At 57.7% G+C, this 21,837-nt stretch overlaps 1 protein-coding gene across 1 annotated transcript in view; it reads right to left on the bottom strand.

Annotated features, from left to right (window-relative positions):
• OBSCN (obscurin, cytoskeletal calmodulin and titin-interacting RhoGEF) overlaps positions 1-21,837 on the bottom strand; it is a 163,860-nt gene that overhangs the window by 53,094 nt on the left and 88,929 nt on the right. The window contains exons 48-66 of the mRNA XM_055080325.1: positions 21,413-21,676; positions 20,595-20,858; positions 20,003-20,266; positions 19,121-19,384; positions 18,538-18,801; positions 17,955-18,218; positions 16,978-17,244; positions 16,500-16,766; positions 16,125-16,397; positions 15,351-15,623; positions 14,833-15,029; positions 14,585-14,660; positions 8,036-8,308; positions 6,950-7,225; positions 6,336-6,623; positions 5,928-6,203; positions 4,555-4,910; positions 3,170-4,028; positions 2,094-2,372 (exon numbers count right to left, since the gene is read on the bottom strand). Coding sequence (XP_054936300.1) covers positions 2,094-2,372; positions 3,170-4,028; positions 4,555-4,910; positions 5,928-6,203; positions 6,336-6,623; positions 6,950-7,225; positions 8,036-8,308; positions 14,585-14,660; positions 14,833-15,029; positions 15,351-15,623; positions 16,125-16,397; positions 16,500-16,766; positions 16,978-17,244; positions 17,955-18,218; positions 18,538-18,801; positions 19,121-19,384; positions 20,003-20,266; positions 20,595-20,858; positions 21,413-21,676 — 5,544 coding nt within the window. The remainder of the gene's footprint in view (positions 1-2,093; positions 2,373-3,169; positions 4,029-4,554; positions 4,911-5,927; positions 6,204-6,335; positions 6,624-6,949; positions 7,226-8,035; positions 8,309-14,584; positions 14,661-14,832; positions 15,030-15,350; positions 15,624-16,124; positions 16,398-16,499; positions 16,767-16,977; positions 17,245-17,954; positions 18,219-18,537; positions 18,802-19,120; positions 19,385-20,002; positions 20,267-20,594; positions 20,859-21,412; positions 21,677-21,837) is intronic.

Raw genomic sequence — 21,837 nt, 5'->3', positions numbered from 1 at the left:
GTATGCGGGCCTTCCTCTGTTGTGGCCTCTCCCGTTGCGGAGCACAGGCTCCGGACGCGCAGGCTCAGCGGCCATGGCTCACGGGCCCAGCCGCTCCACGGCATGTGGGATCCTCCCATACTGGGGCGCGAACCCGGTTCCCCTGCATCGGCAGGCGGACGCACAACCACTGCGCCACCAGGGAAGCCCCTCATGGGTATTTTCATACCTATTTTCAATAGGTATTTTCATCATCTTTCTGGGATGATGAAAATGTTCTGGAATTAGATGATAGCATAACCTTGTGAATATATTAAAAACCACTGAATTATACATTTTTAAATGGTGAATTTTATGGTGTGCAAATATCTAAAAACTTTAAAATCCCAATAGAAAAGATAAGTTATGTACAGAGAAACAAAGATAAGAACGACATCATATTTCTCATTGGAAAGAATGCAAGCTAATAGATGGTGGAGCAACATCTTTAAAGTATGGAAAGAAAAAACTGTCCTAGCAAAAATATCCGAAAGAAAAGCAAAATAAAGACATTTTTCAGATATACCCACACTACAAAAATTGCTAAAAGATGTCCTTCAGGCAGAAAGACAGTGTTACGAGATCGAAATCTAGACCTACATAGCAAAATAAAGAGCTTGGAAATGGAACTACTTAGGTAAATATAGAAAATCTCATCTTATTTAAGATAATAGACTTGTTATATTTAATAGTTTTATTTTCCTTTTTGTTGAGAGAATTATAGATTCTCATGCTGTTCTAAGAGATAATACAGAGATCCCATTTACTCTTCACCCAGTTTCCAGCGATGTTAACTTGTCTCATAGCTATAAAAGGTGACACTGCTATGATCCCTCGATCTTGTTCAGATTTCACAAGTTTCACACGAACTCCATTGAGTATGTGTGTGTTTGTTTAACTTTATTCAATAAAATGAAATTTTATCATAATTGTTGCTCATGTTAATAATGTGTTCCTTTTCTTTGCCAAGCAGTATTCCATAGACTAGCCATACCACAGTTTAACAGTTGGGTCATTACCAGTTTGTGGCTATTGGGAATAAAGCTGCTATGAGTATTTGGGCACAGGTTTTATTATGAATTTGAGTTTTTATTTCTCTGGGATAAATACCAAAAAAGGCAATTGTTAGATCATACAGTAACTACATAGTTTTGTGAGCAACTGCAAACTGTTTTTCAGAGTGGCTGCACTACTTTACACTCTCACCAGCAATGCATGAGAGATCCCATCAGGGAAATGGAAGTAAAAACAGGCACATCTTCCATGTGCTTATTTGCCTTCTGTATGTCCTCTCCCTTGAAATGTATGGCAAGGTCTTTTGCTCCTCTTCTAAGTGGATTTTAAAAAAATTTTTACTGTTTAATTTTGAGGTTTCCTTTACATATTTTTAGTCCTTTATAAGATATGTGATTTGCAGGTATTTTCTCCCAGCTCATAGCTTTTCATCCTCAACACCTGGTCTTTCTCAGAGCAAAAGGTTTTAACTCTGAGGAGGTCCAGCTTACCAATTTTTCCTTTTCTGGCTCAAGTCTAAGCAGTCTTTTCCTAGCCCTAGGTCCTGAGGATCTCCTCCTACTTTTTTGTAAAAGTTTTATAGCTTCATATTTTACATTTAAGTATTTAATCCATTTTGAGCTAATTTTCACATAAGTTCAAAGTTCATATTTTTGCCTACAAGTGTTCAAATTATTCCAGCATCATTTGAAATTCCATCCTTGAATCTGAAATTCTATCCTTACTCCATTTAATTGCTTTTGCATTTTTGTCAAAAATCAGATGGATATATTTGTACTGAAGCTGTCTAGGGCCCGCCAGGAATCAGGGACAAAGACCAAATATATATTTATATTGTGCCACAGTGCCGTTAACCACCCACTGCGCCCATGGGGTACCTCCAAACCTTTCCAGGTTCCTCCCCAGCCCAGCCACCTCTCAAGGGGGCTCCAAGAGAACACTCCATCCTCCACAAGACATTCCAGCCCCAAATCCTGCCTGGCCTGAGGCCAGTGGTCTCCAGCACTGCCTCTCCCAGCCACGATCCCACCCTGACCCATCAAACCCGACCGTGAACTCACGGTCCAGGCGGAGCTCCGCTTTGGTAGAGGACACACCCACGCTGTTCTCAGCCAGGCAGCGGTAGACACCCATGTCTGCTGGCACCACAGCTGTGATCATGAGCTGGTGGCCGCCCTGCTGGTCCTCACTGATCACGTAGTGGTCATCCTCCTGCAGCACCCTCCCGTCCTTGAACCAGCGCACACTGGGCACGGGCTGGCCTGTCACCACACAGTCAAAGCTCACGGGGTACCCATCCAGCACCTCCTGATTCTGTAGCTCAGTCAGGAACACCGGGGCTGAGAGGGACAGGCAGGGCATACGACACGTTAGCCTCAGGCTCCCCCAAGTTGCCCCAGCTGCCAGCGGTTCAATGTGCGTGATCCGCACGGCACCCATTCACATGAGTGCTCACAGAATGGGCGGCTAAACAGAATTCTGTCTCTGCCGACTGAGCTCTTCCCTCCTCCCCATGCTCTAGAAGAGTCCTCTCTGTGTTAGCCTGGTTCCCAAGCTACCATGAGGCCAGAGAGATAGCAGACAGGAAATGGGGAAGAAGAGGAAGTAAAGGGAAGACCAAGGTTGGTTGTCTGGGATTGGAAGCACGCTAGCAGCTCGGAATTAAAGAGGAGGAATGATGCTGTGGGTTATTAATGATACTCCCTTTGTTGTTTCCAGGGAGATGCAAGTAAACAGTGAAATGACTTTTTAATTAACTTTAGTTGCTGGAGTGGGAAATGGGGTTCAGGCTGGACTATGTGGAACCCCACCTTTTATACAGATTATATCTGAAACCCTCATGGGGGAAAAAATAACCCTAAACTCTAGGATGTCAGTATTCCCGAATCCATTTCACAGAACAGAACTCTGAGGCTCCAAGAGGCTAACCAGTAGCAGGCAGAGCTGAGATTTAAATGGAGCTCTGTCTAACCCCAAAGTCAGGGCTCCTCCCAGCTCAGTGGGCTGCATCTGCGAACAGCCAGAAGCTAAAGCCCCCTGAGCTAAACCTCCTTGAGTTTTCAGCTGACCCTGGTCACCGCTGCTGCTTCGCTCTCCCTCTCCCCTCACCCCTGACACAGGCAGCTTGCAGACTCACCGGCCTCTGCGGCCAGTGCTGGCTCCGGAGGCGCTGCAGGGGTGGGGGCCGCCTTGCCAATGCGCATCTCCACCCCATGCGGCCCCTGCTCTGACAGGCTGATGTCCACTCTGTTGTCCAGCGTGCCAAACATGTCCTGGAAGCAGGTGGCTGCCCGGCGGGCCTCGGCAAGCTCCTCGAAGCGGATGCAGATGGACTGTTCATCTTCGCGGTATGTCTGCCAGTCCCCAGGCTCCTCGGGCTCTGCCTTGCCCTCGCCAGCACTGAAGATCTCTTCATCTGAAACCTCCGCCAGGCCCTTGGTGCGGAAGAGCCGGTGCAGCCGCCGGGCGGCCCGGCGGAAGGTGTCGTCCAGCTCACTCCCGGAGGAACTCTCGGCCTCACTCTCCGTCCCACTGACCGACACACAGGCACTGTGGGCCACACGGCCAAACTTGTTGCTCACCTGACAGGTATAGCGGCCAGCGTCGGCCCGGCCCAGGCTAGTGACCAGCAGAGAGCAGGTGCCGTCCCCAAGCTGGTCAATGTGGTGGTGCCGGCCGTCGGTCAGCTCCACACCGTCCTTCAGCCAGTGGGCGCGCACATCTGTCTTGCTGGACACTACACACTCCAGACGCAGGACATCTCCCACCTGCGCCACGGTGTCCCCGAACGTGCGGCGGAACACAGGCTCCTTCTGCTGCTGCATCTCCTTCCGGACCTTATAACCCTTGAAGGCAGCCTGGATCTTCACTGCTGCCTTGTCCATGGATAGGTCACCCAAGTCCCCAACGCTCAGGTCTCCTGGTGGTGGGGGTACTGAAGTTGGCTTCTCCTGCTGCTTTTGTGGCTTCGCAGAAGGGGCTGCTGCGGCCTCAACCTGTGTGCACAGATAAGGTGGGGCACCTGAGGCCCGGGACAGGGAAAGGATTGTGTAGGGACACACACAGGGCAGGGGGAAGCAGAGCCCAGGTCTCCTGCCCCAGCTCCACGTCTCGCTTCAGCATGCCTGCTGCCTGCTACCTGCTGTCAACTGCGCGACCTTCGCTGAGGCCGAATGCCCGATGGCTTCTGTCGCTTCCAAAAAGCAAGCCCACCCTCCCTAAAACTGCTTTCCCCAGAGCAGGAAAGAGTTGTGAGGAATACCAAGGAGAGATAGGTTCCAGCTCTTCAGAAAAGAAGTTTTAACAGCCAGGTGGATGGATGGATGGATGGGTAGGTGGATGGTCGATGGATGGGCAGATGGTGGGTGGGTGGAAGAACGGATAAACGGATGGTGGATGGACCGACGGACAACAGTGGATAGATGATGTGTGGGTGAATGACAGAGTGGCAAAGATCTAAGAGACCCAGGCCTCTCCTTGTAAGAGAGACCCAGGCCTGTCCTCTCCAAGCGGGAGACTCACCTTGCAGGCCCTCCCAGCCTTCCTGAGGTAGGTAACCAGGGAAGGAGTGCCCGCACGGGACTCGTCGTCAGAGCTGGTGTGCGAGAGGTCAGCCTCGCCAGTGCGTGCCAGCTCGTCAGCCGTGGAAGAGTCCTCAGAGAGGTCAGGAGCTTCCTGCTCCACCTCCCGCCGCGGGCACTGCGGGCGTCCGTCCTCCTCGGGCAGCTCGCTGATGGAGTCCAGCGTAGGCTCTCGGCTCATGCGGCGCTTCCGGGCCAGGGCCTCCCACAGGAGATGCAGGTCGCCTTCCTGGGCCGCCTCAGGGGGCAGGCTGGGCTGTGTGGGGACCTCATCCCCAGATTCTGGGGTCAGCACCACTGAGGAGGGCAGGAAACGGGTCAGTCAGGCATGGACAGAGCCATAACCCCAGGCTGGCCTTAGCTACTGACCACTGTTCCTCTTATAGGCCTCTGCTGCCTGCCTGGGTCCCCAAGAGTTCTGATGCACAATGTGTAAGGTTTTAGAGGCTCTGAATGGCCCTCTCTAGGCCTCAGCATCCCCTGATCAAGCCAGACCTCAGTCTTCCTCCTGCACAGGAGGGGATGACCCCACGGGGAGCACCAGGCCAGGGTCAGTGCAGGTGCAGGGGAGCTCAGAGCGCAGGGGGCTCAGAGTGCAGGGATCCAAGGCTTTAAAGAACCAGCAGTGGGCACCAAGGGCTGCATTGGCCAGGATCCCACTCAGAGAGCGATGTGACCTCAGATGCCAATGATGTGGGTTCTGACAGGAGGCTGAGCCACACCGATCTGTGCATCTCCCCACCCCGGGCCTCAGTCTTTCTTGGTGTGAGGCAGTGTCCTCGAGAGGACCTCCTGCAGTTCCCCGAGGGAGAACCAGTGAGCAAGAGGGCTGGCCCACTCCACAGCCCAGGGCTCCTCCCTCCCCTGTGCACGCTGGGCCCTGGGACACATACCCTGGAAGGCAGCAGCTGCCACAGAGACCGGGTCCCGTGCAGGGGCGCAGCGATACTCGCCCTGGTCCTCCGCTGAGAAGTCCCGAATCAACAGCGTCTGCCGCTGACCCCGGCAGAGAAGCTGGAAGCGCCCAAGGCTTTAAAGAACCAGCAGTGGGCACCAAGGGCTGCATTGGCCAGGATCCCACTCAGAGAGCGATGTGACCTCAGATGCCAATGATGTGGGTTCTGACAGGAGGCTGAGCCACACCGATCTGTGCATCTCCCCACCCCGGGCCTCAGTCTTTCTTGGTGTGAGGCAGTGTCCTCGAGAGGACCTCCTGCAGTTCCCCGAGGGAGAACCAGTGAGCAAGAGGGCTGGCCCACTCCACAGCCCAGGGCTCCTCCCTCCCCTGTGCACGCTGGGCCCTGGGACACATACCCTGGAAGGCAGCAGCTGCCACAGAGACCGGGTCCCGTGCAGGGGCGCAGCGATACTCGCCCTGGTCCTCCGCTGAGAAGTCCCGAATCAACAGCGTCTGCCGCTGACCCCGGCAGAGAAGCTGGAAGCGCCCACTGGGCTGGATGCGCTCTGTTCCCTTCAGCCAGATGACCTCACCAGCCTCGGCCACCTCACACTCCAGACACAAGTCCTCCCCGGCTGCCACCTGCCGGCTCTCAGGGGCAGGGGGTGCAGGCGTGGGCTCCTGGGGCTCTGCTGGGAACAGTGATCAGGAACAGGAGGGGTGCATCAGTAAGGATGCGGGCAGGGACCCCCAGCTCAGAGAGGCCTTGAGGGCTCCAGGCTGGACCCCCACCGTCATAAACCAGGACTAAAGCAGCAACTCACCAAGCCTCACTGTCTGGGGCAGGTACACAGGCTCCCCAGCGCCTGCCGCGCCCACCGCGGCCACACGGAAGCGGTAGGTCTCCCCGGGGGCCAGGCCATCCACCAGGCACTCGGGCCCGGGCACCAGCTCGTGGCACAGCTGCCACTCTCCTGTGGCCGCTGCCTTCCTCTCTACCCGATAGCCACAGAGACCGCCTCCGCCGTCACTCGTGGGAGCCACCCAAGACAGTGTCACGGAGCTGCCACTGCGCCCCACCACCTCGGCGTCCTCTGGGGGGTCGGGAAGGCCTGCGGGGGCGGGCAGGAGGCACAAGGTCAGTGCAGCGGCTGGCAGTCGGCACCCGCAGCCGTGCCCACCCTGGGGTCTGCTGGTGGGGCACAGTGTGGTCCACCCCTCAGAGTCCTGTGAGCAGCTGTGCCCCACAGCCCGGCCTTTCTGAGGGGGCGAGCAAGGTGCGTTTGAGTCACAGGAAGACTGTGTGTCCAGAGGCCACCCAGCGTGGGGGGCCACGGAGAGGCCCCAGCAGCCTCTGAAGCTGAAACCTCATGCCCCCCGACCCGTCTCCCCGAGAGCCCTGGACCCGAGCTGCAGCAGGCAGACCCAAGCCACCCACCCAGTACAGTGAGCCTCGCAGAGGCCACAGCATCACGGGCGGCGAAGGTGACCTCGCCGGCGTGTTGCAGCTGGGCCCGGTGCAGCAGCAGGGTGTGGTGGCTGCCTTCGGCGGTGACTGTCCAGTCTGCGTCATCGGGCTGCACCGAGGCTCCATTTATGTACCAGGTCGCCTCACCCACCGGCACTGTCTCGCTGAGTGTGCAGCTGAAGCTGGCTTGCTCCCCGGCCAGCACGGCCGCGTCCCGGGGTGCCTCCAAGACCTCCAAGCGCCAGCCTGCGTGGAGGGGTGGCAGTGTGAGCTCAGGGGCCAAGGGGCGGCCTGGGGCGGGGGGGGGGCTCGAAGACCCCCATGCCACCCCCTCCCGTCGCCCCCGAGAAGAGGAGGGCACCAGCCTCAGGTGGGAGTGGCCTCAGAGATCAACGTCCCCAAGGCTACCACCCCATGCTCCTGTGGGCAAGTGTCAGAAATCGAGGCCCTTCCCCGAGGCCCCAGCTTCCCCCCTGTCGCCCCCCACACTCCACCCCTGACCAAGCAGCTGGGTACCCGGTGGGAGGAGTCTCCGAGACCCACGCCCCCCTGCTGCCCCAGCCCTGGCCTACTACCCACAGCCAAATATCCAGTGAGAGGGGTCTCGGTAACCTATGCCTCCTCCTAGGACCCCACCCCCCTCGCACCCCACAGTGTGATATCTCTTGGGAGGGTTCCAAGAGGCTCATGCCTCCTGCATCCCTGGCGGCAGCCCCTCCCCCTGCACCCAAGCAGTGAGGTATCCGGTATCTGGTGGGAGAGGTTGAAGAGTCCCAAGTTCCCACACAGTGGCCCTAGCCCACCCACCCCCGCCCCCTGCAGCGTGTGGTATTTGGTAGGATGGGTCTGAGAGACTCACACATATAGCCCGTGGTCCCAGCTCCACCCCCAGCATCCCTGCAGTGGGTGATCCCGCGGGAGGGGTCTCAGCGACTGACCGCCCCCCTACATCCCCAGCCTCCCACACTCTGGCAGTGGGGTATCAGTGGGAGGGATCGCAGAGAACCACCCTCCCCCCTTGGACCCAGCCCAGCCTCCCGACCCCGAAACTCTAACCCCGGACTGTGAGGAACGCAGATGTCACCACGTCCCCCGCCAGGAAGGTCACCCGGCAGCTGTCCTGAGGCTGCAGGTTTCTGAGCAGCAGCAGATGCCGTAGGCCATTCTCAAAGTAAACCACCTCGGCGTTCTCAGAGGTGCGCACTGGCTCATCATCCAGCAGCCAGGCGTGGGCGGCCACCTCCGGCTGGGACAAGAGGCACTCGAACAGCGCCTCACCGCCCTCAGGCGCCTCCGCGTTTTCCAGGCCTCTCACCACAGTGTTCTTGGCTGCAGAAAGAAAGTGGCTCAGGGCGTTCTCAGGGCTTCTCCAGCCCAGCACCCCCAAGAGTCACGTGGAAGAGGCCCCCTCAGGACAAAGGGCCTAAGAGAATGCAGCCAGGTGGAGGGCGTCTGGGTGTCCACCCGAAGTAGCCACACAGGGACCTCCCGAGGCCCTGCCCATCCCCATGCCATCACCAGACCTGCGGCTGGGAAGGAGGGCCCTCCCCACCTCACACATAAGAAGCCTCACGAATGTTCACAGGCTGAAAATACACTGGCGGCCACAGCCGGGCTCAAACCCAGACGGAGGTTTATGCCTCTCAGCTTTGCTGCAGCATGGGGCTCTGGAAAAGTGTTCCATTCCTTTCCTCCCCCAGCCAGGCTGGCAGACCTGTTGGGCTGCTCCCCTCACTCACTCAGACCAGACAGACGTCTGCCCTAATTTTCAGCCTGACCTAATTCTCTTGTACATACAGCCCAGGGGTCAGTAATAAGCAGTTATGCATTTTTCATGGAAGCCGTGATGTCAGGACTGGGCATGCCAGGCCCCAGATCCAGCTCAATGCCTGGTCCCCAAGGGCTTGCCACCTCCAAGAGCCAATTCCCATGACAGGCCACCTGGATGCAAGGTGATCCAGTGGGCTTCAAAGTCCACGGGGGCTTCCTGAATGAGGTGGATCTCTGAGGATGGGTAGGGGAGGTGTCCAGGCAAGAGAAGAAATAAGAGTGGACACCATGATGGGACTGAAGAGGGATTCGTGGGTGGGGGCAGCAGGGAGCCAGGCCAGTGGGGTGAAGGACGTAAAACAAGGTCGGGGGCAATAGGCAGGGGTGAAGTCAGGCAGGAAAGGAGCACCACGTCACGCAAGGCTGTACAGGATGCTGGGGAGGTCTGGCCTTGACCCACACAACAGCAAGGAGCCATTGCGGTCACCGAGGGGTAGCAGCCTAGCCGAAGCTCCAGGCCCACAGCCCCAGCTGCTGACTGGGATATGCACCCCAAATGGAACCAGCACAAAGCCCTGATGCTCCCTCCTAGCTCATCCACAGAGTCCACAGACCCCTCAGGCAGGGGTGTCCACTCTGGACAGGGGTCCCCGAGGAGTTAAGAGGGGAGGGCATCTCAGAGCAGAGGACCCACGGGGCCCATCCACATCCCTCTCCTTGCCACCCTCCTGGCCCTGGTCTGCTCACATCACAGACCAGACTCCCCCCCATAACCCTGGCTCCTTTCCTCCCCAGGTCAGAACTGACAGAACCAACGGGGACCTAGGAGTGCATCCCACATCTCCACTGTGCTTGGATGGCTTCGACCAGCCCCATCAGGGCTGCAGCTGCTCTTGGCCGCGATGAGATGGGTCGGGGGCAGGGAGAAGGCTGGGCCTGCAATCAGTGCTGGAGTTCACCCTCCTTAACTCCTATCCAAGGATCAAGGCTGCTTTATTTCTATAAAATCCCAGATATTAAAGCAGCAGTGGTGAGCCCCTGAGGCCTCCCTCCTGCCATCTCCTGCTTCTCTGCATTTTGTTCTCTACTCCCTGCCTGAGGCCTGAAGGCTCTGCCCCAGCTGTCCACAAGCCCCCACCCCCGCTGCCTCCTTCAGGCCCAGGTTCACACTGCAGCCCCTCCCCACAGCTCTTCTCACATTTTCCTTCAGCTCCCACAGGAATGTCACCCCTGAAGAGAGTTTTGTCTGTTCACTGCTGTGCCCCCAGGGGCCCCCAAAAAAGTGTTTAAAAACTTAAGTTATTCAACTAGTGTGTGAATGGGGTCCCACCTGCTCTTCCCAGCTTGGATGGCCCCCTGACAACTGCCTGACAACTGCCAGCCCACTCACCACTGGGAACGTTTCAGGTTTTCCCAAATAGAAAGTGGTTTCAGCCAAATGGCACCTCCACACCTGCAGAGCTGCAGCCCATTGTCTCCCCTCCTTGGCGCCCCATAGGGTATCCTGGCTGTGTTGCAGATAGCGAAGTGGGGCTCAGAGAATCCTCTGAGTGACCAGCCCAGGAAGGGGCAGAGCTGGTGTCTGAACTCAGTATTCGTGGAGCTCAGCCAGTGGCCCTCCTCTGCTCTAGGACACAGCCCCGTCTATGGCCACACAGGCCCCAGGCCTGCCCACCCACCTGCTTGCCTGGAGGCTGCCTCCCTGCCTGCCTCTACCTCCACCCCTCCCCGACAGGGTGTTCTGGATACAGATTCTTCAAGCAGCCTCTGCCCTTGTGTTTTCTAGCTGTGCTGTCCTGTCAGGCTGCCTGGGGAGGAGAAGGGGTCTGGGTGGGTAGGCTCAGAGCCTAGGATCTGCTTACTGGGATCCCATCTTTCTAGCACGCTGTCACTGCCTGCCATTTCACCACTATGGCTCCACGTGAGCAGCTGTGCTGGGCCTGGGGCTGCCCGCCAGACGGCCTCACCTTGCACTTGCAGCAGGGCCACCACGCGGGTGCCCGCGGCCTCACAAGTATAGATGCCGCTGTCGCAGGGCAAGGCCGGCCTGAAGGACAGCCTGGCCACGGTCCAGTCCTGCTCTATGACGACACGGCGCCCATCAGCGCACACCTCCTGCTCGTCCATCTTCCACGTGGCCTGCACGGGCCGTGAGTACTGGCAGAGGAGTTCAGCCGGGCCACCCTCCTCCACTGCCAGGTCCTGCATGGCACTGACCACTTCCACTGTGGGATCTGTCGGCCGACAGGCCAGGCACGCGTCAGCTGGAGCAGCGTGACTGCGGCCCACCCACCCTCTGCAGTCAGCATCAGCGACTCAGAGGCAAGCAAAAGCAGGGCTGTGGTAGGAGAGGGACCCACCCCGGTGACCCAGGGCCCTCCACGTGGGGCAAATCTTGCCCCCGTACACCCCCGCCCACAGCAGACTGCTGGCTCAGTCTCCGTCCACTGGGCCTCTCCTAGCCACTGTTTCCCCTGAGCCCTCACTTCCTCTAGCCCAGGGCACATGTTGCCCCAGTAGGACACAACAACCACTCCTGAAAGCCCCTGGGCCCGTTCGGGCTCCAAAGCTCCGATGGGCACTTGGCACCCCCAGCCTGACTTATCCCTTCTCCAGGGGCCTTGTCGCCCGCCCCCTCAGGGCTCCCATCACACCTCCATCTGCTGAAATCCTATCAACAAACGGTTTGCCCCTCTGACCTGGGCAAATGTCCACATTTATTCTGCAAGAGCACAGAGGAGGCCAGTTGACAAATATGCCAGTCGAAGCCACACTGGGCTGAGGGGGTTCCCTGGAAGCCCACTACCCTCCCCAAGGACTAGCTCTTTCCCAGAAGGGCACAAGACCCTGACCAAGCCAACAGCACAGGAAGCAGTTACAAGCAAGGACAGTGCAGGCCATGCCCGGGGCTGGGAAAACTGCCTTCACCTCCAGGCTGCTCTCTGGGTGTGTGACTGAGGGAGGGGCAACCGCAGAGTGGTGACCAGGTGGGCAGCCGTGCCCAGGGCCCTATAAGCAGGTGGGAATGGGGTCGGCCTCCAGTTTCACTGCTGAGTCCGGCCTTCTTTCTCATCCCCCAGGTGGGACTGCAGCCTGCCCACAGTGCCCACTCATGGGACACACGGAGAGATGCCCAGTCTGTGTGCTGGGGGCCAGTCCCTGGACTCCCACCCTGGGAGCCCGCAGGAAGCGTGCAGGGGCAGCAGGGGCAGAAGCTCCAGCATAGGGCAGGGTTCCATCGGCTGGTACCTTTGACCAACAACTTGGCCCTGGAGACCAGGGGCCCTGCCCGGAAGGTGATGGTGCCTGAGTCAGCGACCCCCAGGCCTGAGAGCGTGAGAGAGTGGAAGGTCCCATCACGCACGGAGATGGCACTCTGGGGGCCGTCCTGCAGCAGGGTCCCATCCAGCCACCAGTGGGCCTCTGGCCCACTTGCACGGGACACCTCACAGGAGAACGTGGCCACCTCCCCCGCAAAGACGTCCACGTTCTGTAAGCCACGTACCAGGCACGGTGCTGCCTCTGTGCAAGAGGGCGAAAGGAGGGGAGCTGGGGGTGCCCTGGGTCTGTGGTGCCACCCTGGGGTCCACCATGCTGGAGGCACCTTGGGACTGGGGTCTATAAATCTACCCAGGCCAGCTGGCACCCCCTGCTCACAGAATGAGACATGGAGACCACCCCTATAGCCTGTGGAGAGCCAGCTCAGCCCCCCTGCACCTCACAGCCCCCTTCAGAACATGTTCGGTTTCATCAAAGGAGACCAGTGACCTGCATCTCACCCTTTTCAGAAGGCAGAATTGACAAGCCCCAAGTCCCATGGCTGCCATCTTTATGGGGTTCGGTGTGGGATAGAGAAGAGAGGTCATGGGGTCCACCTCTCTGAGAGGGAGGGGTTCTGCTCAGGAAGTGAGCCTTCCTTCCTGGGGGTGTGGAAACAGATGCTTCTCCCATCCCCAGAGGGCCATTTGTCCAGATATCCCCTAAGGTCCCTTTGGCCCTAAGATTCTGTGGCCCTAATGCAAAATGGCAATTTCCCCCTGACCTGTGACACAGCAGGGTGTGAGCCCAGGGGGTTTCCCAGATGCCTGCTCTGTGCCTGCATGCCATCCCCAGCCAGGCTCTCCCTCAGAAGCCCTCCATGTCCCGCCTAGGCATGCACCATCAACTCTCCAGTCCCAGGCCCACACCAGCCCCTCCACGTTCTCCCAAGAGTGCACATCTAACTGTACCCCCAACCTGCTCCACCAGCTCCCCATTCCCATTTTCAGCACAGTTCCCAAGCTTGCCCGTATCCCACCAACCACCCATCTGCACAAGCTCACGCTCATGGCTCTCTGCCTGAAGCCACAGCTGCTGTCTGTACATGAGCCAGTTCGCCCCAACTGGGGACACCGGGTTGAGAGGGGCCAAGGCACTTCCCTCAGTGGGATCTGCAAGACCCAACCCAGCTCCATGCTGCCTCTCACAGACACCCACTCTGATGAACACATGAGGCCCTCCCTGGCCTGACTCTGCTCAGGACACACAGGATACTGTCCCTTCCCATCATTCAACTTGAGGGCACTGCACTCTGGAGACTTTCCCAGCCCCACAGGCCACAGGAAGACTCGGGGTGGGGACACCTGGGACTCAGGACACACTGTCTCCATGTACAACTCCCCCAAGCAGACTGGGGACTCCCTAAGGGCAGAGCTGCAAATGGCCCCTCTGGAGGTAGATAGTAAATATATGATGGACAGATAGTGGATGGATGAGTGGATGGATTGGTGAATGGATGGTGGATGGATGGACAGATAATGGATAAATGATGGCTGGCTGGATGGCTGGATGGTAGATGGATAAACAGATGGATAGGTGGATGAATGGGTAGATGGTGGACAGATGGATGGATGGATGGACATAGGGATGGATGGTAGTAGAATGATGGTTAGGTGGATGGATGGATGATTGATGGTGGATGGATGGTGGATAGATGGGTAGATGCTAGATGCATGGGGAGATGGTGGATGGATGGATGGATAGATGGATGAATTAATGATGGATAGATGGTGGATGGATAAATGTACTGATGGTAGATAATGGTGGGTGGATGGATGGATAGACTATGGATGGTGGGTGAATGGATGGATGCTGGATAAATGGATGGACGGATGGATTGATGGATGGATGGAATAGAGGGGTGGATGGATGCATGCATGCATAGATGGATGGGTAAATGGTGGATGGGTTGATGGCCAGTGGATGGTAGATGGACGGGACCAGTATGAGAACCAGAGGTAGGACAGCAAGGGAGGGTCTCTCATGGTCAAGTATCCAGAGATGACTAACTCTGGGGACAAGGTATAACAAGTTGAATGTCCTTAAATCCTATCTGCATGTCTGGGCCCAGGTACACTATGCCCCAAACCAGTCACGTGTCATGGGTGTGCTATTGTATCAACATCTGGGAGCCTGTCAGGTATGCAGGTGTGTGTAAATGTGGACAAGAGCACACAAACCTGCATCACAAGGAGTAGCTATATGGAGGGTACAAGTCCAGAAGGCCCTGCCTCCATCTCAGGGCCCAAGTCCCCAGCAGCCAGACTCCCCATCTCCCTCCTACACACAGCACTGATCCCACACAAGGACCCAACACACACCAGAATTTCTCAGGCTCATCTTCACTAGCCCACCTCCAGTGGCTTTAGTGGTCAAGAGTGGAAAACTGCCACCCCACAGCAAGATCACTGATGGAAGGCTCGGGTTTCTGGCCTTATCACCTGCCAACAGTTCCCTGAGTAGGGAAACATGGACACCTACAAGCAGGAAGGCTGGGTGTAGGAGGGGGCTGCCCACCTGTGACCTTCAGCTGGGCCTCTGAGTGACATGAGCCCACTTGGAAACTGATGGTTCCGGCATCTTCAGGGGTCACCTGTGGAGGCAGAGATGGGGGCATCAGCCCGCAGTGCCATTTCAATCACCTCTACTTTGAAAGTCCCCAGCCCAATTCCACTGGAGTCGAAACCTTCCCTCTCTCCCACCCCTGGGGGGTGGGAAGGCCCCTGGACGCATTGCGGGGCACAGGAAGGTCTGGGGAACGCCACCTTGTGCAGGGTGAGCAAGTGGAGTGTGCCATGCTCCACCGTGATGTCGTTCATCTCGTTGGCCTGCAGGGGCACCCCTCCCAGGGCCCAGTGGGCCTCCTGGCCCAAGGCCCTTGACAGTCGGCACTGGAAGTGGGCGTCCTGGCCCTCGCTGAGCTGCACATCCTGCAGGGGCTCCAGGATGGTCACCTCAGGGGCTGCATGGGTTGGGGGTGGGGTAGAGGCATGGCATCAGCCTCCATGTCTGGGATGCCCCTCCCCCACCGTCAGGAGCACCTCCCAGTCCCCAGGGTCTGCCCCCAGCACCCCTGCCCCAATCCCCAAAGACAAGCACACTGGGTACCACTCTACCCCAACATCTTGGGTCACCCCAGAATCACTCACTCACCACCAGTTCCCCACCCTCAAAGGCAGGAAACCTTGTCATCTATCGCTGTCCCTTGACAGGGCCTGGCCCAAGGAGGACCTGGATGTTCTGGCCCCAAGCACAGTGAGCAGTGAGGCCCAGTTCCTGCTACCTGTGACGGTGAGTTGGGCAGAGGATGTGTGGAGGCCCACGTGGAAGGAGACAGTGCCCGCATCCTCAGGAGTCACGCTCTTCAGCCGCAGCGTATGGGTGCAGCCACCCCGCACGGCCACTTCTGTCACCTCACTGCTCTGCAGTGGCAGGCCCTGGAGGCGCCACTCCACATCCACGGCCTCAGCCCGCGACACTTCACAGCTGAACTCTGCTTCCCCGTCAGCCTGCACCTCGGTGTCAACCAGGCCCCGCACAATGGTCACCTCAGGCTCTGGAGTGTGGGCAAAGGGGGCCTTTACCAGCCAGGTCAGAGCACCTGGGCCAAGCTCCCATGCCCCCCGCCCCAGCTCACCTCCAGGAAGCCCTCCCAGGCACTCTCATGCTCTTCTCCTGCCACACAGCCTCTATCTGCCCCATGTGAGATTCATCACCCAGTTTGCTCACAACACAGCTCCCTACCACGACACTGAGCTTGGGACAGAGCTTGGGCTGGGGGCACACACAGGCAGGAGCTCACAGAGGGTGGCCCAGGTCAGGCTGCCCCACCTGCTGGCAGGGGCGGGAGGCAGGGCAGTGTTCAGGGGCTACGGTTTCCTCACCGTCGATGCTCTTTTCTAGGGGCACCAGCGCCAGAGTGGTACAGAGAAAGCTTGTAACCCCAGGGGTCTTAGAGCCACCCCAGAACAGCACCCGGCAAGAGGGGGTACCGGGGTGGGCCAGGTGTGCCCCCAGGGCAGCTATGTGGGGAGTGGGTGTGGCAGGGAGGGCTCACCTTTGACTTTGAGGGAGGCCAGGGTTTTCTGGCTGCCCACCATGCAGGTGTACTCGCCCGTGTCCTTGGCCTCAAGTCCGTGGATCAGCAGCTCACACATGGCCCCCTTGCATCGCATCTCATACTTGGGACTCCCTCGCAGTTCCACACCCTCCTTGAGCCACAGCACGGGGGCCCCAGGCTCTGAGTCATTCAGCTGGCAGCACAGCCGGGCCACACCACCCGCCTCCTGCTCTGCACTCTGCAGCTCCGTCTTAAACGTGGGCCTAGGGGCTGGGGGGTCAGGGAGGGGCTCTTAGGGCTGCTACTCAAGGCGCCTGCCAGCTCCATGGGGGCTGAGGGGCCCAGGGAGGGCAGGGGCCCCGGGAAGCTCACCACGGACAGAGAGGCTGGCAGTGCTCTGTGCATGGCCTGTGTCGCAGGTGTAGTGGCCGGCATCCTCCTGTTCAGCACCGTGCACCAGCAGCTCAGCGGCTGAGCCCTCCAGCACCATCTGGTACTTGGCACAGGGGAAGAGCTGCAGGGAGCCCTTGCGCCACTCCACGCTGGCACCTGCCCGGCTCAGCTCACAGCGCAGGTGTGCCGTTGCGCCCTCGTCTACCTCCTGGGCCTGCAGCTCCCGAAGGAACCTCACGGGTGCAACTACAGGGGTGAGGGAGAATATGAGGGCAGGTGCAGGAGCAGCTATGAGGGCAGGGGGGCCCAAAGGCGTGCAGCTAAGGCGGAGGGGTAGAGGGGGGAAGAGCTTCAGGCCAGGTCTGCCCCGTGTTGCACGCGCGAGCCCATGTCACCTCCAGGGTGGAGGTGCTGCCCTGAATCCCCCACAGTACGTGGGGCCGGCCTCGGGGCCCACCTGTGATGGTGAGGGTGGCGCTGGTTGCCTGGGAGCCGCAGGTGCAGGTGTATTCTCCAGTGTCCTCCCGGCGCAAATCCCGAAGCACCAGCTCCGCCACGTGGCCCCGCTGCTGTGGTGCCCAGCGCTCATCAGCCTGCAGCTCCTGGCCGCCCTTACTCCAGACCACAGCGGCGCTAGGCTCAGACAGCTCACACTGCAGGCAGGCTGAGGCGCCCTCCTCAGCCTGCAGGCTCTGCAGTGGCTTCCTGAACACCACCTGTGGGGCTGTGGGGTAGGGGGTCAGGGGGTGGAGGGGAGAGAGAAGGTCAGCCCCAAGGCTGGTGCCCGGACACCCAGCGAGGAGACTGGTACCCCAAAACCCAGCCAGACCCACCCAGGGCCTAGGCCAGGTGTGGCCCGTGGCTTCACCCCAGCTGCCTGACCTGCCCAAAAGACCCAATGCCATGGGCTCCTGGAGGCTGGGGGTAGAAGTGGAGTCATGGGCTTGGGCCCACTCTAAGGGGAAGGAGGGACTGAACTGGGGGCTATGAGAGGAGCTCTGGATCTGACCCAGGCTATTCTCATGCTGACCTCCACCCAGGAAGCCCACAGACAGGACTGTATCCCTCCAGGTCATCAAGGTGGGGGCAGGGGGGATCTCCTTGGACCCCTAGGGCGGGGCCATGACCGTCAGATCCTGACTAGAGGCTTGGGAGTATAAGGAGAAAGTTGACTGCATTATGACGGGTGGAGGGAGGGGAATAAGGTGGGAATTCTATCCCTACAGAGAGGGTAAGCCATGTGAGGTCATTTGGCTGGAGATCAGTACGCAGACACAAGGACACTGAACAGAGCTCTAACGGAGGAGCGCAAGGGTGACATAAAGAAACTGCACATGGCACAGAGGAGGCAAGCACTCATGGGGAGCCAGTGTGGGCACAAGAGACAAGGGCACTAGGACAGACTCCCAAGGAAGTTCACAGGGCCATCTTTACCCCGAATGGTCAGCATGGCAGAGGTCCTCTCCAGCCCGCACACACAAGAGTACTCCCCGGCATCCGCCATAACCAGGCCACGAATCTCCAGCTCACACATGGCCCCGTCCTGATTCAGGCTCACTCTGTCCCCTGCTCTGAGGGTCTCGGGCCCCTTCCTCCATTCCACGGGGGCTGCCTTACTCAGTTCACAGTGCAGCATGACCATGGCCCCTTCCGTGGCCTCTTCCTTCCTCAGACCCTTTGTGAACTTGGCAGGTAGGCCTGGAAATGGTCAGAAACAAACACTATCACGCTCTCTGAACACACAGAAGAATCAGGATGTGCACAGTACAGAGAGGACACAAAACCCAACTGGACACCGACCACCTGCTGGGTGTGCCCAGTACACACTGTGGACTGTGCCATTTAAAGGTCCAACCTGTACATGTGCCACACAGCAAACAGCGACCATGACAGGGACAACAAAAGAATTATGGAAGGACAAGGATAGTGAGAGAGCAGGGTAGGAAAGGAAACTGAGAGCACAGAGGTGATGGGCAGCCACCAAATGCCAGTCCACGTGGTCACATGTGGTCTTTACCCCTGACGGTGAGCGTGGCTGATGTCCTCTCCTGCCCGCACACACACGAGTACTCCCCAGCATCCTCCACAGTCAGGTCACGGATCTCCAGCTCACACACGGCTCCATCCTGCCTCAGGCTCACTCTGTCTCCAGCTCTGAGGGTCTCGGGTCCCTTCTTCCACTCCACGGGGGCTGCCTTGCTCAGCTCACAGCGCAGCGTGGCCGTGGTCCCTTCCGTGGTCTCCCTGCTACTCAATCTTCTTATGAACTCAGTAGGTAGAGCTGAGGACGATCAGACAGACACAGACATCAGAGTCGTGGGAGAACTTCAAAGGCAGCACATGACAGGACAGAGGAAAAGACACAAACTCCTACAGGATAATAGGACAGAACCTGCAGTGACACAACGGGTGGAAAGTAGTTTAGATGCTGGTTTCTTGTGGTTCACACAACAGCCCAGGAGGGGAAAGGAATTCCGTGGAGTTATGGGAAGAGGGTGGCACTGAGGTGTGGAGGGTAGGGAGGATAAGCGCAGGGGGATGCCATGAAGCCAATAATTGTACACCAAAACACAGCTCTGCTGGGCCACATGGGTCGTTACCCCTGACAGCGAGCTTGGCTGAGGTTTTCTCCTGACCACACACGCATGAGTACTCCCCGGCATCTGCCACAGCCAGGCCATGGATCTCCAGCTCACACACGGCTCCGTCCTGCCTCAGGCTCACTCTGTCCCCGGGTCTCAGGGTCTCGGGCCCCTTCCTCCACTCCACAGGGGCTGCCTTGCTCAGTTCACAGCGCAGCACGGCCGTGGCCCCTTCCATGGCCTCTTCCTTCTTCAGACCCTTTGTGAACTTGGCAGGCAGGCCTGGAGATGGTCAGAAACACATAAACACTATCACCCTCTCTGAACACGCAGAAGAAACAGGACGTGGATAGTTCATAGAAGATACAAAACCTAACTGGACATGGACCACCTGCTGGGTGTGTCCAGTACACACTGTGGACTGTGACATTTAAAGGTCCAACCTGTACATGTGCCACACAGCAGACAGGGAACATGACAGGGACAACAAAAGAATTATGGAAAAATCGATAGCTAGTGGTAAGCAGCCGCATAGCACAGGGTGATCAGCTCGGTGCTTTGTGACCACCTAGAGGGGTGGATAGGGAGGGTGGGAGGGAGGGAGATGCAAGAGGGAAGAGATATGGGGATAAATGTATACCTATAACTGATTCACTTTGTTATAAGGCAGAAACTAACACACCGTTGTAAAGCAATTATACTCCAATAAAGATGTTTAAAAAAAAAACAACCAACGGGGACTTTGAAAAAAAAAAAAAAACCAAGGGGGACTTTGAAAAAAAAATTCTGGAAGGAAAAGGAACAGGATAGCTAGAGAGCAGGAGAGAAAAGGAAACTGAGAGCACAGAGGTGATGGGCAGCCACCAAATGCCAGTCCACGTGGTCACACGTGTTCTTTACCCCTGACGGTGAGCGTGGCTGATGTCCTCTCCTGCCCGCACACACACGAGTACTCCCCAGCATCCTCCACGGTCAGGTCACGGATCTCCAGCTCACACACGGCTTCATCCTGCCTCAGGCTCACTCTGTTTCCAGCTCTGAGGGTCTCGGGCCCCTTCCTCCACTCCACAGAGGCTGCCTTGCTCAGCTCACAGCGCAGCGTGGCCGTGTTCCCTTCCATGGCCTCTTCCTTCCTCAGACCCTTTGTGAACTTGGCAGGCAGGCCTGGAGATGGTCAGAAACACACAAACACTATCACGCTCTCTGAACACGCAGAAGAAACAGGACGTGGATAATTCATAGAAGATACAAAACCTAACTAGACACGGACCACCTGCTGGGTGTGCCCAGTACACACTGTGGACTGTGCCATTTAAAGGTCCAACCTGTACATGTGCCACACAGCAGACAGGGACCATGACAGGGACAACAAAAGAATTATGGAAGGACAGGAACAGGATAGTGAGACAGCACGGTAGAAAAGGACACTGAGAGCACAGAGGTGATAGGCAGCCACCAAATGCCAGTCCACGTGGTCACATGTGGTCTTTACCCCTGACGGTGAGCGTGGCTGATGTCCTCTCCTGCCCGCACACACACGAGTACTCCCCCGCATCCTCCACGGTCAGGCCACGGATCTCCAGCTCACACACGGCTCCGTCCTGCCTCAGGCTCACTCTGTCTCCAGCTCTGAGGGTCTCAGGTCCCTTCCTCCACTCCACAGGGGCTGCCTTGCTCAGCTCACAGCGCAGCGTGGCCGTGGCCCCTTCTGTGGCCTCCTCCTTCCTCAGACGCTTTGTGAACTTGGTGGGAAGGGCTGGGAAAGTCAGAAGGACACAAACATTATAACGTCCTCTAAAGGCACAGATTAGACAGGACATGGACATCACAGAGAAGACACAAAACACAACTGGACACGGGCAATGTGCTGGGTGTGCCAAGCACACGCTGTGGACTGGAGCTGCCCTTGGCCCAGTCCATGCAACGTGTGGCTGTGACACCTTCCACAGATCCTCAGGCCGCATGTTTGTATGAATCTGCTGGGCAGGGCTGCGGAGGGTTGGACGGTGTGGGCAACATCAGATTCTCCAGAGATTACTGGGGGACGGCACATGCCTGGATGGAGTAAAAGACACAGACACTAACAGGAAACAGGACAGAACGTGCAGTGACACGAGGGGTGGAAAGTAGCTCAGATGCTGGTTGCTCATGGTTCACACAATAGCTCAGAAGGAGGAAGGAATTCCGTGGAGTTATGGGAAGAGGGTGGCACTGAAACAAAGAGGGTAGGGACGATAAGTGCAGGGGGATGCCATAAAGTCAATAATTGGACAACAAAACACAGCTCTGCTGGGCCACATGGGTCTTTACCCCTGACAGTGAGTGTGGATGAGGTTTTCTCCTGACCACACACACACGAGTACTCCCCGGCATCTGCCACAACTAGGTCACGGATCTCCAGTTCACACACGGCCCCGTCCTGCCTCAGGCTCACTCTGTCCCTGGCTCTGAGGGTCTCGGGACCCTTCCTCCATTCCACGGGGGCTGCCTTGTTCAGCTCACAGCGCAGCATAGCCGAGGTCCCTTCCATGGCTTCTTCCTTCCTCAGACCTTTTGTGAACTTGGCAGGCAGGCCTGGAGATGGACAGAAACACACAAACACTATCAAGCTCTCTTAACACGCAGAAGAAACAGGACGTGGAGAGTTCATAGAAGATACAAAACCTAACTAGACATGGACCACCTGCTGGGTGTGCCCAGTACACACTGTGGACTGTGACATTTAAAGGTCCAAC

The sequence above is a fragment of the Physeter macrocephalus genome, chromosome 2 (assembly GCF_002837175.3).
Source record: "Physeter macrocephalus isolate SW-GA chromosome 2, ASM283717v5, whole genome shotgun sequence".
Lineage (NCBI taxonomy): Eukaryota > Metazoa > Chordata > Mammalia > Artiodactyla > Physeteridae > Physeter > Physeter macrocephalus.
The sequence above is the reverse complement of the archived record's forward strand: the minus strand, read 5'-3'. Positions and strand labels throughout refer to the sequence as shown.